Source organism: Phalacrocorax carbo, chromosome 6 (genome assembly GCF_963921805.1).
Source record: "Phalacrocorax carbo chromosome 6, bPhaCar2.1, whole genome shotgun sequence".
NCBI lineage: Eukaryota > Metazoa > Chordata > Aves > Suliformes > Phalacrocoracidae > Phalacrocorax > Phalacrocorax carbo.
In genome coordinates, this window is record NC_087518.1 from 52,274,928 (window position 1) to 52,292,921 (window position 17,994).

General features: G+C 54.0%; 1 protein-coding gene across 1 annotated transcript; it reads left to right on the plus strand.

The window, feature by feature from the left end:
• The first annotated feature begins 2,177 nt into the window (after positions 1-2,177).
• ELOVL1 (ELOVL fatty acid elongase 1) lies at positions 2,178-16,778 on the plus strand. The gene is made up of 8 exons (XM_064455300.1): positions 2,178-2,222; positions 13,011-13,072; positions 13,507-13,697; positions 13,865-13,945; positions 14,155-14,211; positions 14,530-14,635; positions 14,794-14,930; positions 15,315-16,778. Exons 2-8 carry the CDS (start codon positions 13,027-13,029, stop codon positions 15,567-15,569), a joined length of 873 nt encoding a protein of 290 aa, XP_064311370.1. The 5' UTR covers positions 2,178-2,222; positions 13,011-13,026; the 3' UTR covers positions 15,570-16,778.
• The last annotated feature ends 1,216 nt before the right edge of the window (positions 16,779-17,994 follow it).

Here is a 17,994-nt window from a genome sequence, read left to right on the forward strand (position 1 = left end):
ACAAGCCTGCCAGCAAGGGTGGATCCAGAGGAGAGAAGGAATGCTTGGGGAAAGCTCAGAGATGTGGGATACAAGGTGGGAAAGTATCTAGTAGGGAGTGTGAAGGAATCCACTGGTGATGTCTCATTTCATGGCAAACAACATAGCAAGATTTCCACTGAACTGGACCACGAATCAACTACAATAGAGTAATGGTGCAAAATAAGAGGAGGACAAAAAAGAAAAATAAGTGAAGAAGAGCAAAGACGACTGATGCCTATACTTAAGAAGGGAGAAAGAGTGATCCACACAGCTGCAGGTCTCCCAGTCTGATGTTAATAGTAGTCAATTAAAGAGTAATGCAGCACATGGACAGGAAATGGAAAGTGGGATAAAGTATAGTCTGCTATGTCTGACTAACCTGATAGTTAAAAACCCCCGTGTTGACTCCAGGGAAGGAGCTGGGAACTTTGGAATCAGCTGGGAACCTTGGTAGATGTTGAGGCAGAAATGAGCACAGGAATTTCATATAGGAAGGAGTGGTTTAAGGTCAAGATGAAAGCAGAGCCTGGTGAGAGGGAGTGTACCAGGACATGCAGAAGGTTACTACTGAGGTACATTGTGGATGTTCTTATAAATTGATTTCCTTAAGGACTGGCACAAATGTTAGGTGTAATATGATGAAATCAGAATGTTGTGGTGCATTGGCATTGTAGGGGAAAGTAAAGGAATGATGTACCACCAAAAAAAGCCATGAAAGTCACCAGGAGTGCAGTTCTTTACTTCATCTGGGGACTCTGTGAACTGCAAGCACCTGAAGAAGAGGAGTTACAAGAGTAACCAGACACAGAGTGACTCTGAGCTGTCACTGCAAAATGGGACTGAGAAGTGTGAATGCAGCCCTGGCTGTATCCAGATGGAGAATTCTCATCAGGTGGGCAAAAGTCTGTGACCACTCCTGGTCACCTGTCTTCAGGAGAGAGAATTTAAACAGCAGCACAGCCAGAAGAGTTACCATGGCATTAGGAGCAGGGACAGGCTGGCCAGTAAAAAATGCTGGAAAAACTTGTTTAGTCTCCCATGTAATGGCTGAGAGGGAGATGATTGCTGTCTACAAATACATTGGAGCATCAATACCAAGGCAAGGACCTAGGTGAGATAAAAGACAATGTTGGCACAGGAACAAATGGATAATAACTGGCCATGTATCAAATAAAGCTGGAAATGAGAAGATTATTCCTAACAATTAGAATAGTGAATTCTGAAACCGCCTTCAGATCCAGACGAGCGTGAGTCAAAGCCCAGCCACTTTTTAGGATGAAACTTGCTAAGTCTGTAAAGACAACACAGGATGAAGTGGCACTGGAAACAACATGCAGTCAGACTTAATGTCTCTGGGGTGTCTTTCTGTCTCACGTTTCAGATGCTCATGGCAGCTGTTGGTGTGTCACTGGGATAAAAATGAGCGTATATGCCACTTGTTCACTGATCCATAGTCGGTTGTTTCCTGATAGTATAAGACTGGAAGAGTCCACGTAAGCAGTTAAGGGCCTTCGGTTGGCACCGAGCTCTTGTGGAGGTGCATGCACCACCACTTGTGAGTGACCAGAATGCTGTGCCTTGGCTGTAGATGACCCAGGCTTTGCCCAGCCTCTCTGCCCACTGTGCTGCTGCTTTGCCTGCTAGGGCAGACTGCTGCCACCAACCAGGAACCCACAGGAGGACTGGGGCTCCCATTTGAAATGGATGGCATCAGACTGCAACAGGATCTCTTCCACCTCACGGGCGCTGGAGAAAGTAAAGGTCGGTGGGAGACTGACACCAGAGCCCTCTTTCCGCCATTTCCCTCACGCCCTAACCACCATCCTCCAGACCCTGCTCAAACCCGCAGCCTTTTCCCATTTTTTTCCGCTCCTGTTGCTGCCCCCCCCCCCCCGACCTCCCCAGGCAGCTGCCTCGCCCCTAAAAGTCACCTAAACCTGCCCCAAAATCCAGCACCGCCCCCCCCCCCCCAAAATCTCGGGGCGCTGTTTAGCCCCGAGCCGCGAGGCGCTGCCGGCAGGCGCCGGGCTACGGAATGGGCGGGCCGCGGCGCCAGCACCGATTGGCCTCGGGGGGGGGAGAGTTCCGCCTCGAGGGCGGAGCTCTTCCCCGAGACCAATCGGCAGCGGCGAGGGGCGTAGACAGCTATATTTAAGGGCGGGGGCAGCGGTGGTGGCGGGCACAGTGGGGTGCGGCTGGTGGTGAGTGGCTGCGTCGCGATGGTGCCGCGTATGCGGGGAGGGACACGGACCTCGCCGGGGTGGTGGGTGCTGAGTCCAGCTCTGCCTGGTGGGGCTGGGTGGCCTGTGCCGGTCTTTTCCTGGAGTCCTTTTGGAATTTTTTTTTTGGGGGGGAGCTTGGGGAGGAGGTGTGTGAGTGTGATGGTGGTTTGGGGTTTGCTGTTGGTGTGTGCTGGAAGGGCTTTTGGGGCTGTTTACTGAAGGCTGTTGCAGAGCAGGGGAGTGCTGAGGCCTTAGAGGGGTTTAGCTAATTTGGGATTGAAGCTTTGCCTGCCAGGAATGGTGGGCCCTGCCCTGGTGAGGCCCTGTGCCAGCTTGACACCTGCTAAACAGCCTGCAGGAGTGGAAGAGGCTGAAGGAGGCTCGTGTGTGTGCCTGTGTCCCTGTCACCTGGGATGCTCTGAGGCATGGGAGGAGGTGGATGGTGTCCTCCCCCCAGAGTGGTGGGGGAATGAGTCTGGGGAGGCTGTGGCCTGATGGGCGGGATGGGTGTTGCAACATGCCCTTGGCAGGTGGTGAGGCTGGGTGTGGCTGCCACTAGACAGGAAGGCGCTGGTGGAGGCTGTCACCCCCCTGGATGGGGGGATAACACTAAGAGCAGTGTGGATCCCTGTGGCTGGCCAGTGGTGTGCAAATCTGCCTGTGTCAGAAGAAGCAAGATGACTGGATTCCAAGTTGGGTTGTTGAAGTGGTTTTTAAGAGCAGCTGGGTCCCAGTGGTGTGAGGAGCTGCAGTGCTCCCCAGAGTCCCCGGCTCATGGCCTGGTGCAGCTGCTGTGAAGCACCCTCTCGGGTGCCCAGGGAAGGGTGTAATTCCCTTTCTGCAGCCTGGCTGCACTCCTTTGGGGTAGTCATATGTCAGAGCTGTCCCCTCTGTACTGCCTCAGCATGGTGCTTGGGATGCTTTCCCAGCCTGCCAGGAGGAAGGACTGTCTCTCCTTGCCGGTTGTGTGCTAGGGCACAAACACTGGGGCCTCTGACCCAGCAGGTCTTTGCCCAGCAGCTGTGTCAGGGTCCCGGCTGTGCTGGGGCAGCCTCGCTGCTGCTGGCAGAGGTGGACCCCCGAGCCAGGGGTTTGTTTCTTCTCTGGGTTAAGGTGTGGTGGCTGCACAACCACAGGGAAAGGGACCAGCATCGCTGTGCCGGGGCTTATGGTGGGGCTGGGGGCAGCTGACCCCCCCCAGCAGGCAGCAGGGCAGGCCGCGGCCGGGGCTCGCTGGAAGGTGGCTTAACCTCCCCAGTCATCTCGGCGGCGTTGCGGAGCCTCCCTGGGCCCGGCAGCGGCCCTTCCCCGCAGCCCCGGCCCGGCCCTGCAGGCCCCGCTGGCCGCAGTGCCGGCGCTCGGCTGGGCCGCGGCACCGCTCTTCCGGGGCCCGGAGCGGCGGTAGGCCCCGGCGGCGCCCCACCCCGAGGCCCTGCCGGGAGCCGCCTGCGCTTCCCGCTGCCGGGGGGGGTCCCGCGGGGCGCGGCGCTCCCTCCAGCCGGCGGCAGGGTGTGGGGCTGGGGGCCTGTGCTGGAGCCGCCGCGCTGGGGTGGGAGTAAGGCCCGGGGACCCCGGCTGCGCTCAGCTCCCTGACAGCTTCCCTCTTGCGGCGGCCGCCGGACTCGGCCCTGGCTGGGAGCTGCGGGGATGTTGAGCAGCTGAGGGCGGCTGTGCTCTGCTGGGACTCTGCTGCAGCAGGGGGAGAGCGGATTCCGCTCGGCAGCTGGAAAGCTTTCTCCTACACAGCTCTCAGCATCAATGTGCCTTTGAGATGTCTCTTCCCTCCTCCTCCGGGCAGGGTGGCAGTACCAGGCCTCCCCCGCTGCTGTGACACAATGTTAGCTTTGAGTGTTGGCTCGTGTAGGTGCTTGGCCTCCCTTTGGCCCTCGCTCTGGAATGCCGGTGGGAGGAGGAGGAGATCCCTGTCACCCTCCTGGTGGCAGCAGTGGCCTGGATGCAAGCTCACCTGAGACTGGTGTGCAGTCATGCATGGGGGTCTGCACTTGCTGGGCAACTGCAGGCTTAATTGCCATGGCCAAATGTTCATCTGACCTTCCACAGGCAGACTGGACTTGGTCTGTAGGTCTCTCATGTGGGCCTGTTCCTCTCTTGTAATGAAGCGGTGGTTAGGAAAGCTGTTTTGTTTGGATCTCTGCAAAAGGCTAAATGAGGCAGCATAAACACAGGCACTGTGAAAGGAGCGGAGGCTTTCGGGGTGGCAGTCTGTATGCCTTGGTGCCTGGCTGCTTCTTGCAGAGGGACTGTCAGGTGCTTTCCCTGTGCCTGACCACCTTGGTTCTGGAGTCCCACGGGCAGGAAGAAGTGAGGTGAATACATTCTGTGGGCAGTGTGGGATAACGCTGGGCACTTTCCCTGCTACTGCATTCCTTCAGAGCATCCCTTCCCCTCTTGAAGGCCAGGATTGCCTGTGCAGCAGTGCACCCATCCTGCTGTGCTGCCCCAGATTGACCACCTTCTCTTTTGCCAGAATGCAGCCAGGGCAGATTCCTAGTTGGATGGAGCTGACCTTCCCACCAGACCTGCTGGACAGCTTCTTAAGGATGGTTTAGGGAGTCAAGCAGTTGGCTGAGCCCTTGTGGCTTGATGAGATGCTGCTGTCTTCTCTTCCCTAGGAAGCCTCTCTAGCTCATGGGGGTGAGCTGCTGCTGACAGCCTGTTCCTTTGAGAAGAAGCATCTTCTTGCTGTATCTTTCTGTGGGGATTGAGCCATGCCACCCACACAGCCTGGGCCTCTGCAGTCCTGCCCTGCCATGTATTCTCACCTCTGTTTCCTCAAAGTCTGTTTCGGGGGATTATATAATCCTTCAGGGTAGAAATGTAATACGAGAGAAAGTACTGTTAAAACTGAGGACAGGAGAGTAGGACATCTAGAGGTATCTCACACCATGTTTTGGAGGTGAAAAATAGTTAATTTATTCGAGGTGCATAGTGTCTCCTTTCTCTCCTGGCAGAGAACAGCTTTGAATCCTCATGAAGCTCTGAAGCTGGCATCAGAAGCAGGTGCATTGCTGCATGCTTGCCACTGTCCTTGAAGGTTGCAGGTGAACACTTTCCCCTTTTCTGCTGCAGCTACAGCACAGTCGATGCTCAGGCTGAGATCCTTCCTTTAGGAAGAAGCTTACAGGAGACATTGGGAGTGGTGCCTGCGATGGTCAGGTCTTCTGTGTTTCTGTACTTTCATATTGGATTTGTGCTAGCATGTGCCCTCTTGGCTGTCAGATGGTGGGAGTACTTGTGCTGGAAAGTCTGGTTCTTGCCAGTTAAACAGGTGAGGCAGCCTGGGCTCCTGCAGGGAGGAGCCGGTCCCCAGGAGCCAGGTCTCTTTCCTGCAGGAGTTGTGAGACTGCTGTTGCTCAGAGGTGACAGGTTGCAGCTGCCACAGCCAGCTCCCCACCAGCAGGCCTGTGTCTGGATGCAATTTGAGACTGTAGTGGATTGAGGGTGGTGGAGGTGGTGACTGTGTCTGATGGTTCTTGATTTCCCTTAGTGTCTTCCAGGGTATTTAATTTCTGGCTGATTCTTCCCTGTGGGATGGATGAGGGTGGTAAGCTGTCACTGTGGCAGCAAGTTCTCCAGCCTTGCTGCAAGGAGTCCTCTTACCCTGTGGAGCAGATCAGCTAGCTTGCTGTCATGGTTTTTAATAGGTTTGCTTTGTATACATACAGAGCTGTATCTCATGTTGCTTCTACTTAACCCTAAGAGGCTTTACCTGTCTGTACAGGACCAGCAGTATGAGCAATAGCCCTGGGTTTGAGTGGTCCATCTACACCTGTGTGGGGATAATCAGGCTTAATGCTACTTTTTTTGTCTGTAGAACTGTGAACCCTGTTAAAGGTGGTATCTATTAAGCCTCAGGCCTGTTGGGATCTGTGGTGCTTCTACTGTGCTGCTGGAGTCTTGGGCATCTCTAGTATTGCCAGTGAAAATGCCTGTCCTTCTTAGATGGTGGTTGTGTGACTGCACTGTCTTCTTGGTGCAGAGGGTAGGGGGGGCCAAAGGGGATGTTACGGTGAGTTCCAGGCAGTGACCCCTTGTCTCGGTGAGAAGTGGCTCTGGGTTCACACTTGGCCTTCTTGACTGGTCCAGACAGAGCTGTTGGAGGGATTTCAGGAGTCTTTCCTTTCTGCATCTTGCTTTATAGACTTCTGATGTCTGTCTTGTCTTGGTGTGCCTGTCCAGTAATGTGCAGGCATGGATGGGACAGAGCACAGTAATTACTGTGTAATGATTATGGACACTGCTGTGGGAAGAGAGGTGAAGCCTTGTAGTGAGGCACTTGCATAGTTATTAAAACCACAGAGATGAATGCTCTGGTACTGTCTGCCCTACCTTCAGATAAGGGTGCTCTGTGTTCATCTGCTAGAGGGCTTTGGAAGGCTTGACCTATATCTAAAAGCAGGTGTCAGGAGCCACCCCTGCTTGGTTTAACCCTGCCTGTCCTCTGTTGCCTGCCTAGTTCTGTCCTTCCTGAGTGCTCTCCCACGCACCCTGTGGGCCTGCTGGGTGCCATCACCTCAGAGAGGGAGCCCAGCCATCTCCACCTTCTTCCCACCTCACCTAGTGCTGCATTAGGGAGTGGGCACAGCTCAGTGTGGTTAGCTCAGAAAGGAAATATCTTTTCCACTTTTGGAGGTATCTCACTCTGTTTTATTTCATTTTTTACTCCTTTGGTCCTTGCTATGTCAGACTTTCTGCCTAATGTTGTCCTTTCCCTGCTTTTTCCCTTGACTGCTCTCATCTGTACTGATACTAGTGCCCTGAATATGCAGCAACCAGTGTTGAATGTGATAAGGAGAAAGCCTACTCTAACAGTTGCCTCATCAGCTTGGGGAGGTGCTGTCCCTGAAAAAAGTGTGCTGTGTATATAGACCTTCTACTGCAATGTATGCTCTTGTGGGACCTTGAAGCCTGATTACCTGCCTTTTTTTTTTTCCAAGGTTATCAGTACCCTATTGCAATGGGTTTGCTGTTTCTCCTGAAAGCTTGTGGGGTGCCACGCTGACTGCCCAGGCTCTGTGGAGCTTGCCTGCTAACCTGGGAGTCTCTTCTTGCTCTCCTTGCTTCCAGCAAGTATGGGAAGGGGAAAGCTTAATCTGTTTATAGGACGCTATCCAAAGGCCTCAGGGTTTCACAGCCACTGTGAGATAGTGGCAGGGTATTAACACACACTTAGTGAAGATGGGGTAAGTCCTCAACTTCAGACAGGTCACTTCCTGCCACTTGGAGCCAATGTGCCAGGAGCAGCACCCTGTTAGTGTGTCTCCCACATCAACTGCAAGGCAGTTCTTGCAAGAGCTGTTCCACATCAAGGGTTTGAAAGTTTACATCCCATCTCTGTGACCACAGTCCTCCTATGCTGACTTCAAAGTATGCTGATGCCAAGCATATGGTACCAGGCTGCTTGCCATGTCCTTTGACATTCAGCATGAAGTAGCTGAGCCACAGGAAGTGACAAATAGATGTGATTCAAGTAGGAAAACTTATCTGGTGGTGTTAGCATAAAGTTTCCTTGTAGATTTTGTAGTTATGTTGTGAGCTGAGAGTTGTGGGAGTATTTATCCTCAAACTCTTAACTGACAGTCTGTCCTGAGTCTTCAGAGCCAAGATGCCAGGCCCAGAAAGCTCTACTTTCCTGCCCTGCCCTAATCTGCTGCTATGGCTTTCCACACTTGAAATGTAGTGGCTTGTGCTCTGCTGCCAGACTGGTCTTCTGTGCCCTGTAAGCTGGTGCACAGGCATACCTTTAGGCTGTGATTTTTCTCTTCAGGGAGAAACATGACTTTAGCATGTGGACAACAGTGCCTTAAGTGAGTCTTCAGTGAGATGGCTGGAATTGTATTCAAGCACATCTGCATTACTGGTAACAGCTGTCTGCATGTGCTTGAGCTGGTGTCTGGAGATGCTGTGTGTGAAGCAGGTGGGCACTGGCTGGTTACAGGCCCCTCCCTTTTACCTGGGCACAGAGTGGCAGAAGGAGGAGATCCAAATCCGTTTTTCTATGCTTTGTGGTAAACTTCAGTCTTAAGAGTGATTCCACTGCAGAGTTCATGAAGAACAGGGTGCTGGTGCTCAGGGCCAGCCAGGTTCCTTCTCACCCTTGCCTTGCTCTGGCTGCCTTGCTCCTTGTGTGTTGCTCCGGGCAGACATGGTTTTGTACTCCTTGTCTTGCTGGATTCACTTGTGCATAAGCCCAGGAAAGCTCTTCCTGGAGCTGTGACTGACAGGTCTTGGTGATGGTTTGAGGTGCCAGCCACACACAGTGTGTGCTGCTGTGTGCAGCCCTGTCTGTGCCTGGTCTGGGGCCACCAGACCCTGGGTTAGTCAGTACCACTCTTCCACAGTGACAGCTGCTGCTGGCAGATGCTTCTGAACCACAGGTCCCCATAGTTCTGCTGGGAAGTGTGCTCCCTGGGTGCATGGAGGTGTGTGCAGGCCTTGTTGGACCCTGCCATTACTTTCTGGAGCTCCAGGAAGCTGGGCAGGTGCTGTGATGAGGAGGTTGGGGAGGAAGATGTCTCTTCCTGAGAGGCTGTGGAATTCAGAGCTGCATCAGGCAAGAAGCCCTGCTGCTAGCTTGTAGGTCAGGGATGAGGGTTGCTTGATTTCTGGCCAACTGGTTATCTCCTGACCCTTGAGGGTTGCTACTCCCTTAGGCCTGGCCCCTGTGGGGCTCCTGCCCTAGCCAGTTCAGCAAGGGGCCCTGTGCCAGCTCTCCCTGGGGTGGCAGCTCCATGGCCACCTACCAGACTGTTTTGGTGCTGCCTGTAATTAAACTAGTGGGGAGATTAGGGTGGCTTGCTTTCTCACTTATTACAGGACTGATTTCTGACTTGAATGCTGATGGGGTAGGAGTGTTGAGTGTTGGATGGCTGGGGCTGAGTCTGTCGCTTGCAGATGACTGCTGTGTGGGGAGAGATGCACCCTGTGTGGCTGTTAACAAAACTAATTGGGTTGAGCTCTGGTCTCTGTCAGTGTCGTGGTTCACAATGCTGTGGTCTGACTGCTCTTGGGCTTCTGGGGCTGGCTATAAAGGGCCTTGCTACTCTTGCTGAAGTAGCGCTAATTAGCTGTATAGCTTGTTGGAAATATGCACCTTACACATAGCTTGGCGTAAGCAAGTATCTAATCCTTGATGTTGGATACTGGGGTAGAATGTGGCCTGGTACTCTGGCTTGCAAATGGTGGGAACTTTCTTGCTGAGATGGGGGTGTGACACCCTGTTGGTGAGAGGTGGAAGGATATGTGTTGCAAGGTCTCCTAGGTATTGTGCAGCGTGTTTTTGGGCCCCAAGAGTTCCTGGTGCTTTTGGGATGTTTGGACCTGTTTGCCATCTCTTCAGCTTTTCAAGGCTCAGCTTTGGGTTCCCCATCTCTTCCCAGCTCTTTGCCCAAGAGGACCAGGGTTCAGGAGGAGTGAAAGTAGAGTGGAGAGGTACCAACTACTGAGCTGTAAATGCCTGTAGTGTATCATGTGCAGTGTTGCATGGAGGGCAGTAAGAGCAGATACCTGGCTGGGTGGTAAACCTCTCAAAGTGCAGAGGGATGTCAAGTGGTGGTGTTGTGCACAGAGGAAATGGCAGGAGTGAGTTCAGCTTCCCAGACACTTGCTGCTCTGTGCTGGAAAACTGTGTGCAGCAGGAAGGCTGGTGTGGAGTCATCATGGCTCAGGCAGGCGAGTGCACTTAGCATCCTTCTGCTTAGTGAAGGTAATGCTTGGGCCTGCTCTACAAGTCCCCCTTTGCAGTTCAAGTGCTGACACCCCAAGGCCAGTGGCTGCACCTGGGGAGACAGAGGACAGTGAGACATACCTGCCTCTGCTCACTGAGCAAGGCATGCTTCAGTTCCTGTCTAATGCAGGACCATGTGGCATGTCACTGTGGATGCCGGGTCTTGCAAAGACCTGAAGACCTTGGGTGTTCCCTGGAGACGTGGTGCTCTTAGTTGAATGCAGCAGGATGTTCTGCTTAGGGAAGCTGTGGAAAACTCATAAGTCCTTTTCATAAGGGCCTGTAGCATAATCCTGCTAGTTCTGCCCTGATAGAAGTCTTGGTGCTTGCCTAGGACCCATGTTCAGGACAAGTCCAATGCCTCCCCTCTCCCTGTGGCATGTATGGCTGTAGGAGTGCTGGGCGTGCTCCACAAGACACAGCAGTAAGAGGGACTTTTTGCTGTTCACACTGGTGGGGACTTCTGTGCTAGTGCTCGGTTGACTGGGCTTCTCCCACTGCTTGGGGGGATAGTTGTCTGGGTTCAGGGCTGCTGCCAGGATGACCCTTGTCTGCTGTGTGCTCTGTGCAGCCTTCAGCAGGTCTGTTGGGGGCAAAACTGCAGTGTGAGTCTTCTCACCCAAGTCCCCAATGTCCTGGGACCCTGAATTGTTTTGAGATGGCCAACTAGGACCCCAGTGGTACTGGAGCCTTGCTGGTATCAGGGTCAGCAAAGTAATCTGTGGTGCCTGAGCTCAAGTGTGTTCTGGCAGTGTGAGATGTAGCTCTGAGCTTGTGGGCAACTGATACTATCTTCTCATCCTAGCCTGCCCAAAATAGGCAAGTACTCTGCAGGAGTTTTGTCTCTGCCCTGGACCTGTAGTAAGGCTGACTCATTCAGCTTGATAAGATAAACACAGAGCTTGGGTAGTCAGATGCCTGTGCTGGGATCTAACTCTTGAGGGCTTCTCAATCTAGCAAATAAAGGTGTAGCTAGATGTAGTGGTTGAAAGCTGAAACTAGACAGACAAGTTTTGAGCTTGCTCTTAGCCATTAGAGCAACATAAAGCTCAGCAGTGTTCAGTACTTGTACTTACTGTGTTTCCCACAGCTGGAGCCTTGAGTGGCTCTCAAGGATGCTGTAGTGCCTGCTATGCCTTTCTGTCCTCTGCATGTGGGGAGTGGATAATCTTGGCAGTGCCCAGGACCTTAAATATTACTTGTATCACAGTGATACTACAAGTGGGTATTACTTGCTGTTAAACCCCTTGAAACCTTGGGTTGGGAAGGTGAGCGTCTGTTCTGCTGGTGGTACCCCGGAGGTGTGGGGATCAGCCCTGAGTGGGCTTTGCCCTATTGCTGCAGCTGCCTCCAAGGTGGCATGAGGAACCACCTTCTGTACTTTCTGAAGCACAGCAAAACTTCTCAAGCTGTGTCCCTGGGGTGTGTGGCTGTGCAGGCTGCTTGGAAGAATGGGTACTTTGCAGAGTGGGGGTAAAGGGGGAGGCTTGTTCCACCCCACACAGAGGTTTGGTGGCACTCCCCAGTTTGGAGGAGTACTCGGGGTATGATTGGGCAGGCGCAGGACTGGCACTGTTGCTGCACTACAGGGATTTGCAGAGAACAATGAGCCAGAATGGTGTGTGCCAGGCCCCTGTGAAGACTGCTGCCAGTGAAGCATGTCATGTAGGTGCTTGGTAGCACTGCACAGGCAGTGTCTGCTGTCCTGCCTGGGTTCCAGCTAGAGCAAAGAGCACTTTGCTGAGCTCGTCCTCTTGCAGCAAAGCTGAAGGAGCAACGCTGGTGCTGGCTGGTGAGGGCTTGGGGTGGCAGTGGCTGCTAGATACTCCCAGCTGAGACCTTACTGGGAAGGTTACTCTGGCTTCAGCCTCCTGGCTGCTGGTACGGGAGAGGCTGTGTGCTTCCTGGTGGTGGCAGCAACAACAAACCTCCTGGGGAGACTGCTGGGGGCCTGTTTCCCCAGTCCTGTGTCAGCAGTGATTCCTGTGCACCTTCCTGGAGGAAGGGGTAGGTGGAGTGTCTGGTAGCAGCTGTGGGGAATGCCTCCCTTGCAGGTGGGTGAGTCAGGTGAGGCTGGGCCTGTGCTCTCCCTGCTGCTCTGGTATCCTGTAGGCTGGGGAGCGGTTGGGAAGCACAGGGAGCTGGGACAGGGTGTTTCAAACTTGCCTGAGGCAGCAAGAGCCTGGGCCCTTCCTGCTCTTCTAGAGAGTATGTCTGTATTGCTGTCTGGTGTATGCTCAGTGAGGCGAGTCCTGTTCCCTGCAGCCCTATATCCTCCTCATCTAACTGGTGATACTGTCCCCTGTTTGGAAGGGTAGTAGAAATCTTATTGCCAAGAAGGATGCACCTAGCCTCTGAGGTGCTGGGTTATGGGGTGGTAGCTCTTGCCAGGAGGGTTTTGCACAAGGATGTGAAAGTAGGAACTGGGAGATCAGAAACAGACACCAGTTTCTGAACTGGTAGTTTTCCTTCCTCATGCAGTGGGTCTGCCAGTGACACTGTTTTTTGGGGATCAGTGGGCAGGAGCCCAAAGCTGATCATTCAGGTGCTGTTCTGTGGAGACTGTGGGGCAGCTCTGCATTTCCCTTGGACACCTTGCACCAGGGTCAGGCAGACTAGTGTGCTGGGTGGGTATGGGTGGCAGTATCATGGTTGCAGTAGGTGATAATGTCGGAGTCTGAATGGCAGGAGCAAGACTAAGGGGCTGGAGATACAGCACTAAGGTTGGAAGCTTTCCTACCTGGCTTGAAATGTTAGGCTCCTGCCTTGGGAGGACTGCTGGTGGTGGATGGTGGGGTTCCCAGCAAAGCTGGGGAGACAGGGCCAGGCTCAGTGAGAAGTGGGGAGCGTATGGCTCCACTGGAATTGTGGATGCTGGCGTGTGATCAGCTGAGAGCAATGCTGGGTACATGTGACTGTACCTCTGAAGCTGTGCTTGAAACTTGCTGATCTGCAGGGCTGTGCCCTGCAGGCTGCTGTCCTGGGCAAACAGCTGCCTGATCTGCCCTTCTTCTCCACAGAGATACTGCCATCACCATGGAGGGGATTGTGAACATGTATCAGGACTTCATGAAGAAAGCAGGTGAGTGAGTGGCTCTGCCCAGCTGCAGGGCAGGTGGCACTACATGCCTTACTGCCACAAGCACAGGGGGATGGTCTGTCATCCCTGAAGTAGTCTGCGTCTAGCTGCATCCTGCCTCTGTCCTGATGTAGATGCAGCTCAGGTTTTTTTGGGCTGCCTGTGATGATGTTGTCTTGCCTGTGCAGGCCCTTTTGGGGCCCTTGTGCTCTCCTGGGCAGATGGTCTCCAGGCTGCCCTGCAGCATGGCTTCAGGCTGTATCTTACTGAGTTTGGCTAGATTCGCCAGCCTTTGATCCCAGACTGCCCTGCTACCTGCACTCTCGTCCTAGGAGACTGAGGATTGCCATGTCCTTGCCCCTACTCTGGCAGCAGCATTGCTGGCAGTAGTCTGGGGTGAGGTTGCTAACTGCCCTGCACTGTGGCACTCTCCACAGACCCCCGCATTGCTGATTATCCACTGATGCAGTCCCCGCTTCTTGTGATGGGCATCCTTCTGGCGTATGTCTACTTTGTACTATCCTTGGGTCCCCGGCTAATGGCCAACAGGAAGCCTTTAAACCTGAAGAAGTTCATGGTGCTATACAACTTCTTTCTGGTGGGACTCTCACTCTACATAGTCTATGAGGTGAGTTGTTGGCAGTAGGCCTTGTGTGGCATATATAAAGCAGTCCATGCAGGCTGTGTGGGTAATGGGGAGCCCTTTTGCAGGCTGTTCCTTGCCCTTCTGCACAGGGTTTGGGAAGTGTGGTGGGTGATGTGTTGGGCCTCACCCTGATGATGCTCTTGTTGCAGTTCCTGATGGCAGGGTGGCTTACTGGGTACACCTGGCGATGTGACCCTGTGGACTTCTCGCAGGACCCCAAGGCCCTCAGGGTGAGTTCTTGTCCTTTTCCCAATAAGTGGGGGTGACCTTCAGTGCTTGTATTTGCACAGCAAGGTCACAGCTATGTGCCTCTCCTGAGGCAGAGGACTTACAGTCGCTGGCTCTTGGTTTCACCCCAGGGTTTACTGTATGGAGACCCTTGGTCCCTGGGCATGTTCAAGCTGAGGTGGGTCTCTAATGTTAACCTGTTCTGTTACAGATGGTCAGTGTAGCTTGGCTCTTCGTATTCTCCAAGTTCATTGAACTGACAGACACGGTGAGTGAGTTACTGAGGAGGCCTTGTCACTGCTTGCTGGGCAGGGAGTTGGGGCCCAGTGTACTTGGTAGGTGCTTTCTTCAGCCCTTGCAGTCTGACCTGGCAGTGCTTCTTTCTGGCATCTCTGCCAAGGAGACCACTCTGGGCTATTGCAGGGACCACTCCTGGTGTGTTAAAGCTCTGGAAGCAGTGGGGTGACCTAATGTGTGGTGGCAGTGAGCTTGGAGGCAGGGGGAAGTGTCACTGAGGTCAGATGCTGTGAATTAGTGGCCCAGCCTGCTGTAGCAGCTCCTTGATGCTGTTGGGCTCTCATTGCAGGTGATCTTTGTCCTGCGGAAGAAGAATGAACAGGTCACATTCCTGCACCTCTTCCACCACTCTGTTCTGCCTTGGAGCTGGTGGTGGGGAGCAAAGTTTGGTCCAGGTAAGATGGAAACTGTCTGGTGCACAGCTTGGGGAAAGAGTGGGGTTAGCCCCAGCATGCTGAGAAGGGTTTTTGGCCCTTCTGGGCTCCTAGGAGCTCCTTGTAGGGCAAACTGCTGTGGAGGATTGACTTATGCTAATGAAAATCTGTCTTAACAGGGGGTATGGGCTCATTCCACGCCATGATCAATTCCATGGTGCATGTTGTCATGTACTTCTACTATGGGCTCTCAGCAGCGGGACCTGCCTTTCAGAAGTACCTGTGGTGGAAGAAGCACATCACAGCCATCCAGCTGGTGAGTCTGCTGTGGAGCAGAGCATGTGTCCTCAGCCTCTGATGTGAGGGGCTTGTGAGGGCCTTGTATATGTGAAAAGTGCAGTCAGCGGCTGTAGCTGTCTCTTCTGTAGACTCCCTCTCTGGGTTTCTAGCAGTTGTGGACCTCTGGGTGCTGCTCAGCCTGCTGCCCCTGGGCTGCAGTCATGTTGGGAGGATGAGAGGCACATGCTGCCTTGAGACTTGTGCCTGCCTCTTCCAGCTGCTGCAGACTGCACCTTGCCATAAGGGCTGCTACTTCAGAGTGGGAAAGGAGCCTATTGGCTTCATTTAGAAAGAAAGTTTTTAGTGGGATCCTTGAACCTGCTCCCGCTAATAACTTGTCCCTGCTCTGCCTTGCTCCCAGGCACAGTTCGTCATTGTCTCCGTCCACATCTCCCAGTATTACTTCATGCCCAGCTGCCAGTACCAGTTCCCCATCTTCATTCACCTCATCTGGATTTATGGGACCATCTTTTTCATCCTCTTCTCCAACTTCTGGTACCAGTCCTACACCAAGGGCAAACGGTTGCCCAGGGTGGCTCAGCAAGCAGCCCAGCACAACGGTAGCAGCATCCATGAGAATGGCACTGTCGCCAATGGCAAGGTCAAAGCTAACTAGAGGGCAAGGCCCTCCCAGAGCCAATGAGAGCCCCGGGGCAGAGGCAGCTGGGACCTGTTCTCCTGCTCCTGGGTGCCACTAGCCAAGTCAAGTGCCTACAGACTGTTGTACCCCTGTGCCCAGCCCTGCTGTCCTCTGTCTGCATGCCTAGCCCCTCTGCTCTGAGCAGCCATGGGCAACTTCTCCTGCTCCTGGGAGGGCTTGTGCTGTTTCTTAGTGTTGCTGAGCAGAGAGGCAGCTGCCTGCATCACAGCTGCAGGGCTGCAGTCCCATTCCAGTATTTCCAAAGGAACTTCCCCAAGTGCCTACATCTGGCCCTGCTGCCTGGGGCCCATTTCCTTCTGAGTAGGACCAAAAGAAGAGACCAGTCCCTGTCCTGGTTGATACCCTCTCCTCTTCCCTGTCTCATCAGAGCCTGTGTGGATGAGCAGACTTGTCCCTGGTTGCCTGCTGCTGCCAGCTCAAGTGTAAGTGCTCCTGCTCTACCATGCCTTGTGCCACCTTATTCCATGCCACAGTGCTGCATGTTCCTTCTGGTCCCTTTGTGCCCAGTGGGGGGTCCTGCCCTGCTGTATCTGTGCCCAGGTCTGGCTGTGGAGAATGTAGGGGCAGTGCATATAGGACTTGAGGGCCCAGACCTGCCCAGTACAGTACACATGCCCTGTGCCTAGTACATAGCGGGGGTTGTGACAGCCTGAAAGGCCTCTCCCACACAGTAAGCCCAGGTTGCCTTGCCTTTCTCTGCCTGGGCTGGGTGCTCAGTGTGTGCTTTAGCTGCACTTACTTGATCCTGTATGGCAGCTGGTGGCTGGCTCCAGAGTGGGGGAGGCCAAGCTCAGCCTTGCCTTGAACCACTTCCATTCCTGTAACTCAAGACTTGAGCAATAATTGCCCCTGGAATCAGCTCCCAGGCTCTCTGGCTTGGGACCAGCCCTGCTCTGGCCCAGCATGGGAGGATGGTTGTAGTGTGCCCTGCTATGGTGTAATAGTGAGCACCTCTTGCCTCTGTGGGTCCAACTAGGCCTGGGTGAAGGTGTGCTCTGCCCTGCAGCAGGGCGGTACAGCAGCTCTCCTGGGCCTGGTGCCCATCACCTGCCTTGGCTGTAACCAAAATCATACTGGTGGCCTTGAGGTTGAGGTGAAGGAGCCAGGCCCTGTCACATTGGGCTGCTCTTCTATCACAAATAAACAAACAGAAGGAGAAATGGCTCTGCCCTCTTGTGTCTTTTTTTTCTTCTTCTTTGTCCTGCTGTGCTCAGAAGCTGTTCCAGGTGTGGGGTCCTGGCTGGTGTGGTTGGAGGCAGGGGTGGGAGAAGCAGCTGGCGTAGCTGGTTTTTGTGTTGGGGGAGAGGGTGATAGCAGTGTGCTGATGAAGCAGATGGCAGACTGTTTCCAAGTGCTTTGGTAGAGCAGTGTTCAGGGCAGGAAATGTGTCAAGGCTCCCCTTGTGAAAGTGGCTCCACCCTGTGAAAGAATGGCTGGGGTGGAGTGTGGGGGGGGGCTGGGACCTGGGCCAGCTGCCCAGGAGGAGCTGCTGCTTTTCAGAAATGCCGGGGAGCAGGGATGAGACACCCTAAAAAGCCAGGTGATGGGGAAAGAACACTCTTGTTTTCAGCATCTGGTGAAGCCAAAGCCGCTACCATCCGCCTGCCCCTGCAGTGTGAATCTGTAAAGAACATAAATGGGGCTGGTCAGAGGGAGGTTTATGTTGCTGCAGCCTTGCCCTTGCTACAGCTGTGCACCTTCCTGGCTGAGCTCTCCCCTCTCTACCACCTGAGCCAGTTTGGCCTCCCCTTAGTGCTGTTAGGGTGCAGTGCTGCCTTTCCCATTGCCCTCTGGCTGGGGCCCTCCTCAGCAGGGAGGCCAGTCTAGGTGCTGACTCAAGCCTGGGAAGAGGGGTGAGTAGCTGGCTGGGCTGCTTGTGGCTGGGAGGAGTGTGTTAGGCCAGCAGGCCTCCAGAAGCTGAGTTTCACTGTAGGTTTTACGGTGTGTGGGAGGGCTTTAGTGGATGTCCAGCCAAAGCCCTAGAGCAGGGCTTGGTGTGAGGGAGAGCTCTACTGCCCCTGCCTGAGCTGCTGTCCACCTCAAGGTCATGCTCTGAAATGTAGGGGAACCTCTTCAAGTGAGCTGAGCTTGTGTGACCAACACTCCCAACTGCGGGTGGGCATGGCTGTTTTACAGGGCTTGGTGCCCTTCTATGTGTGAAGCCTTAAAATGGGATCTGGCTGCTGCACTGCGTAGTGTTCTGGTTGTTGCTGCTTCTCTGTGAGCAAGGACTGACAGGAAACCTTGTTCTGGTCCCTGCTGAAGTGGTGTGTAACATCGGTTACCCAGCCAGAACTCACCACTTCAGGAGCTGTAGGCAACAGGCCAGCTGAGACAGCTTTTCCCTTCTAGCCTCCTTCTTCCCCACCCAGCTGGCTCT

What these genes read in the sequence shown, in the direction of transcription:
- ELOVL1 (XM_064455300.1), top strand. Translation starts at nt 13,027, where the DNA reads ATGGAGGGGATTGTGAACATGTATCAGGACTTCATGAAGAAAGCAG. An exon ending in AGGACCCCAAGGCCCTCAGG is followed by an intron (nt 13,946 to 14,154) that starts GTGAGTTCTTGT and finishes GTTCTGTTACAG; the next exon opens with ATGGTCAGTGTAGCTTGGCT. An exon ending in ACATCACAGCCATCCAGCTG is followed by an intron (nt 14,931 to 15,314) that starts GTGAGTCTGCTG and finishes CCTTGCTCCCAG; the next exon opens with GCACAGTTCGTCATTGTCTC.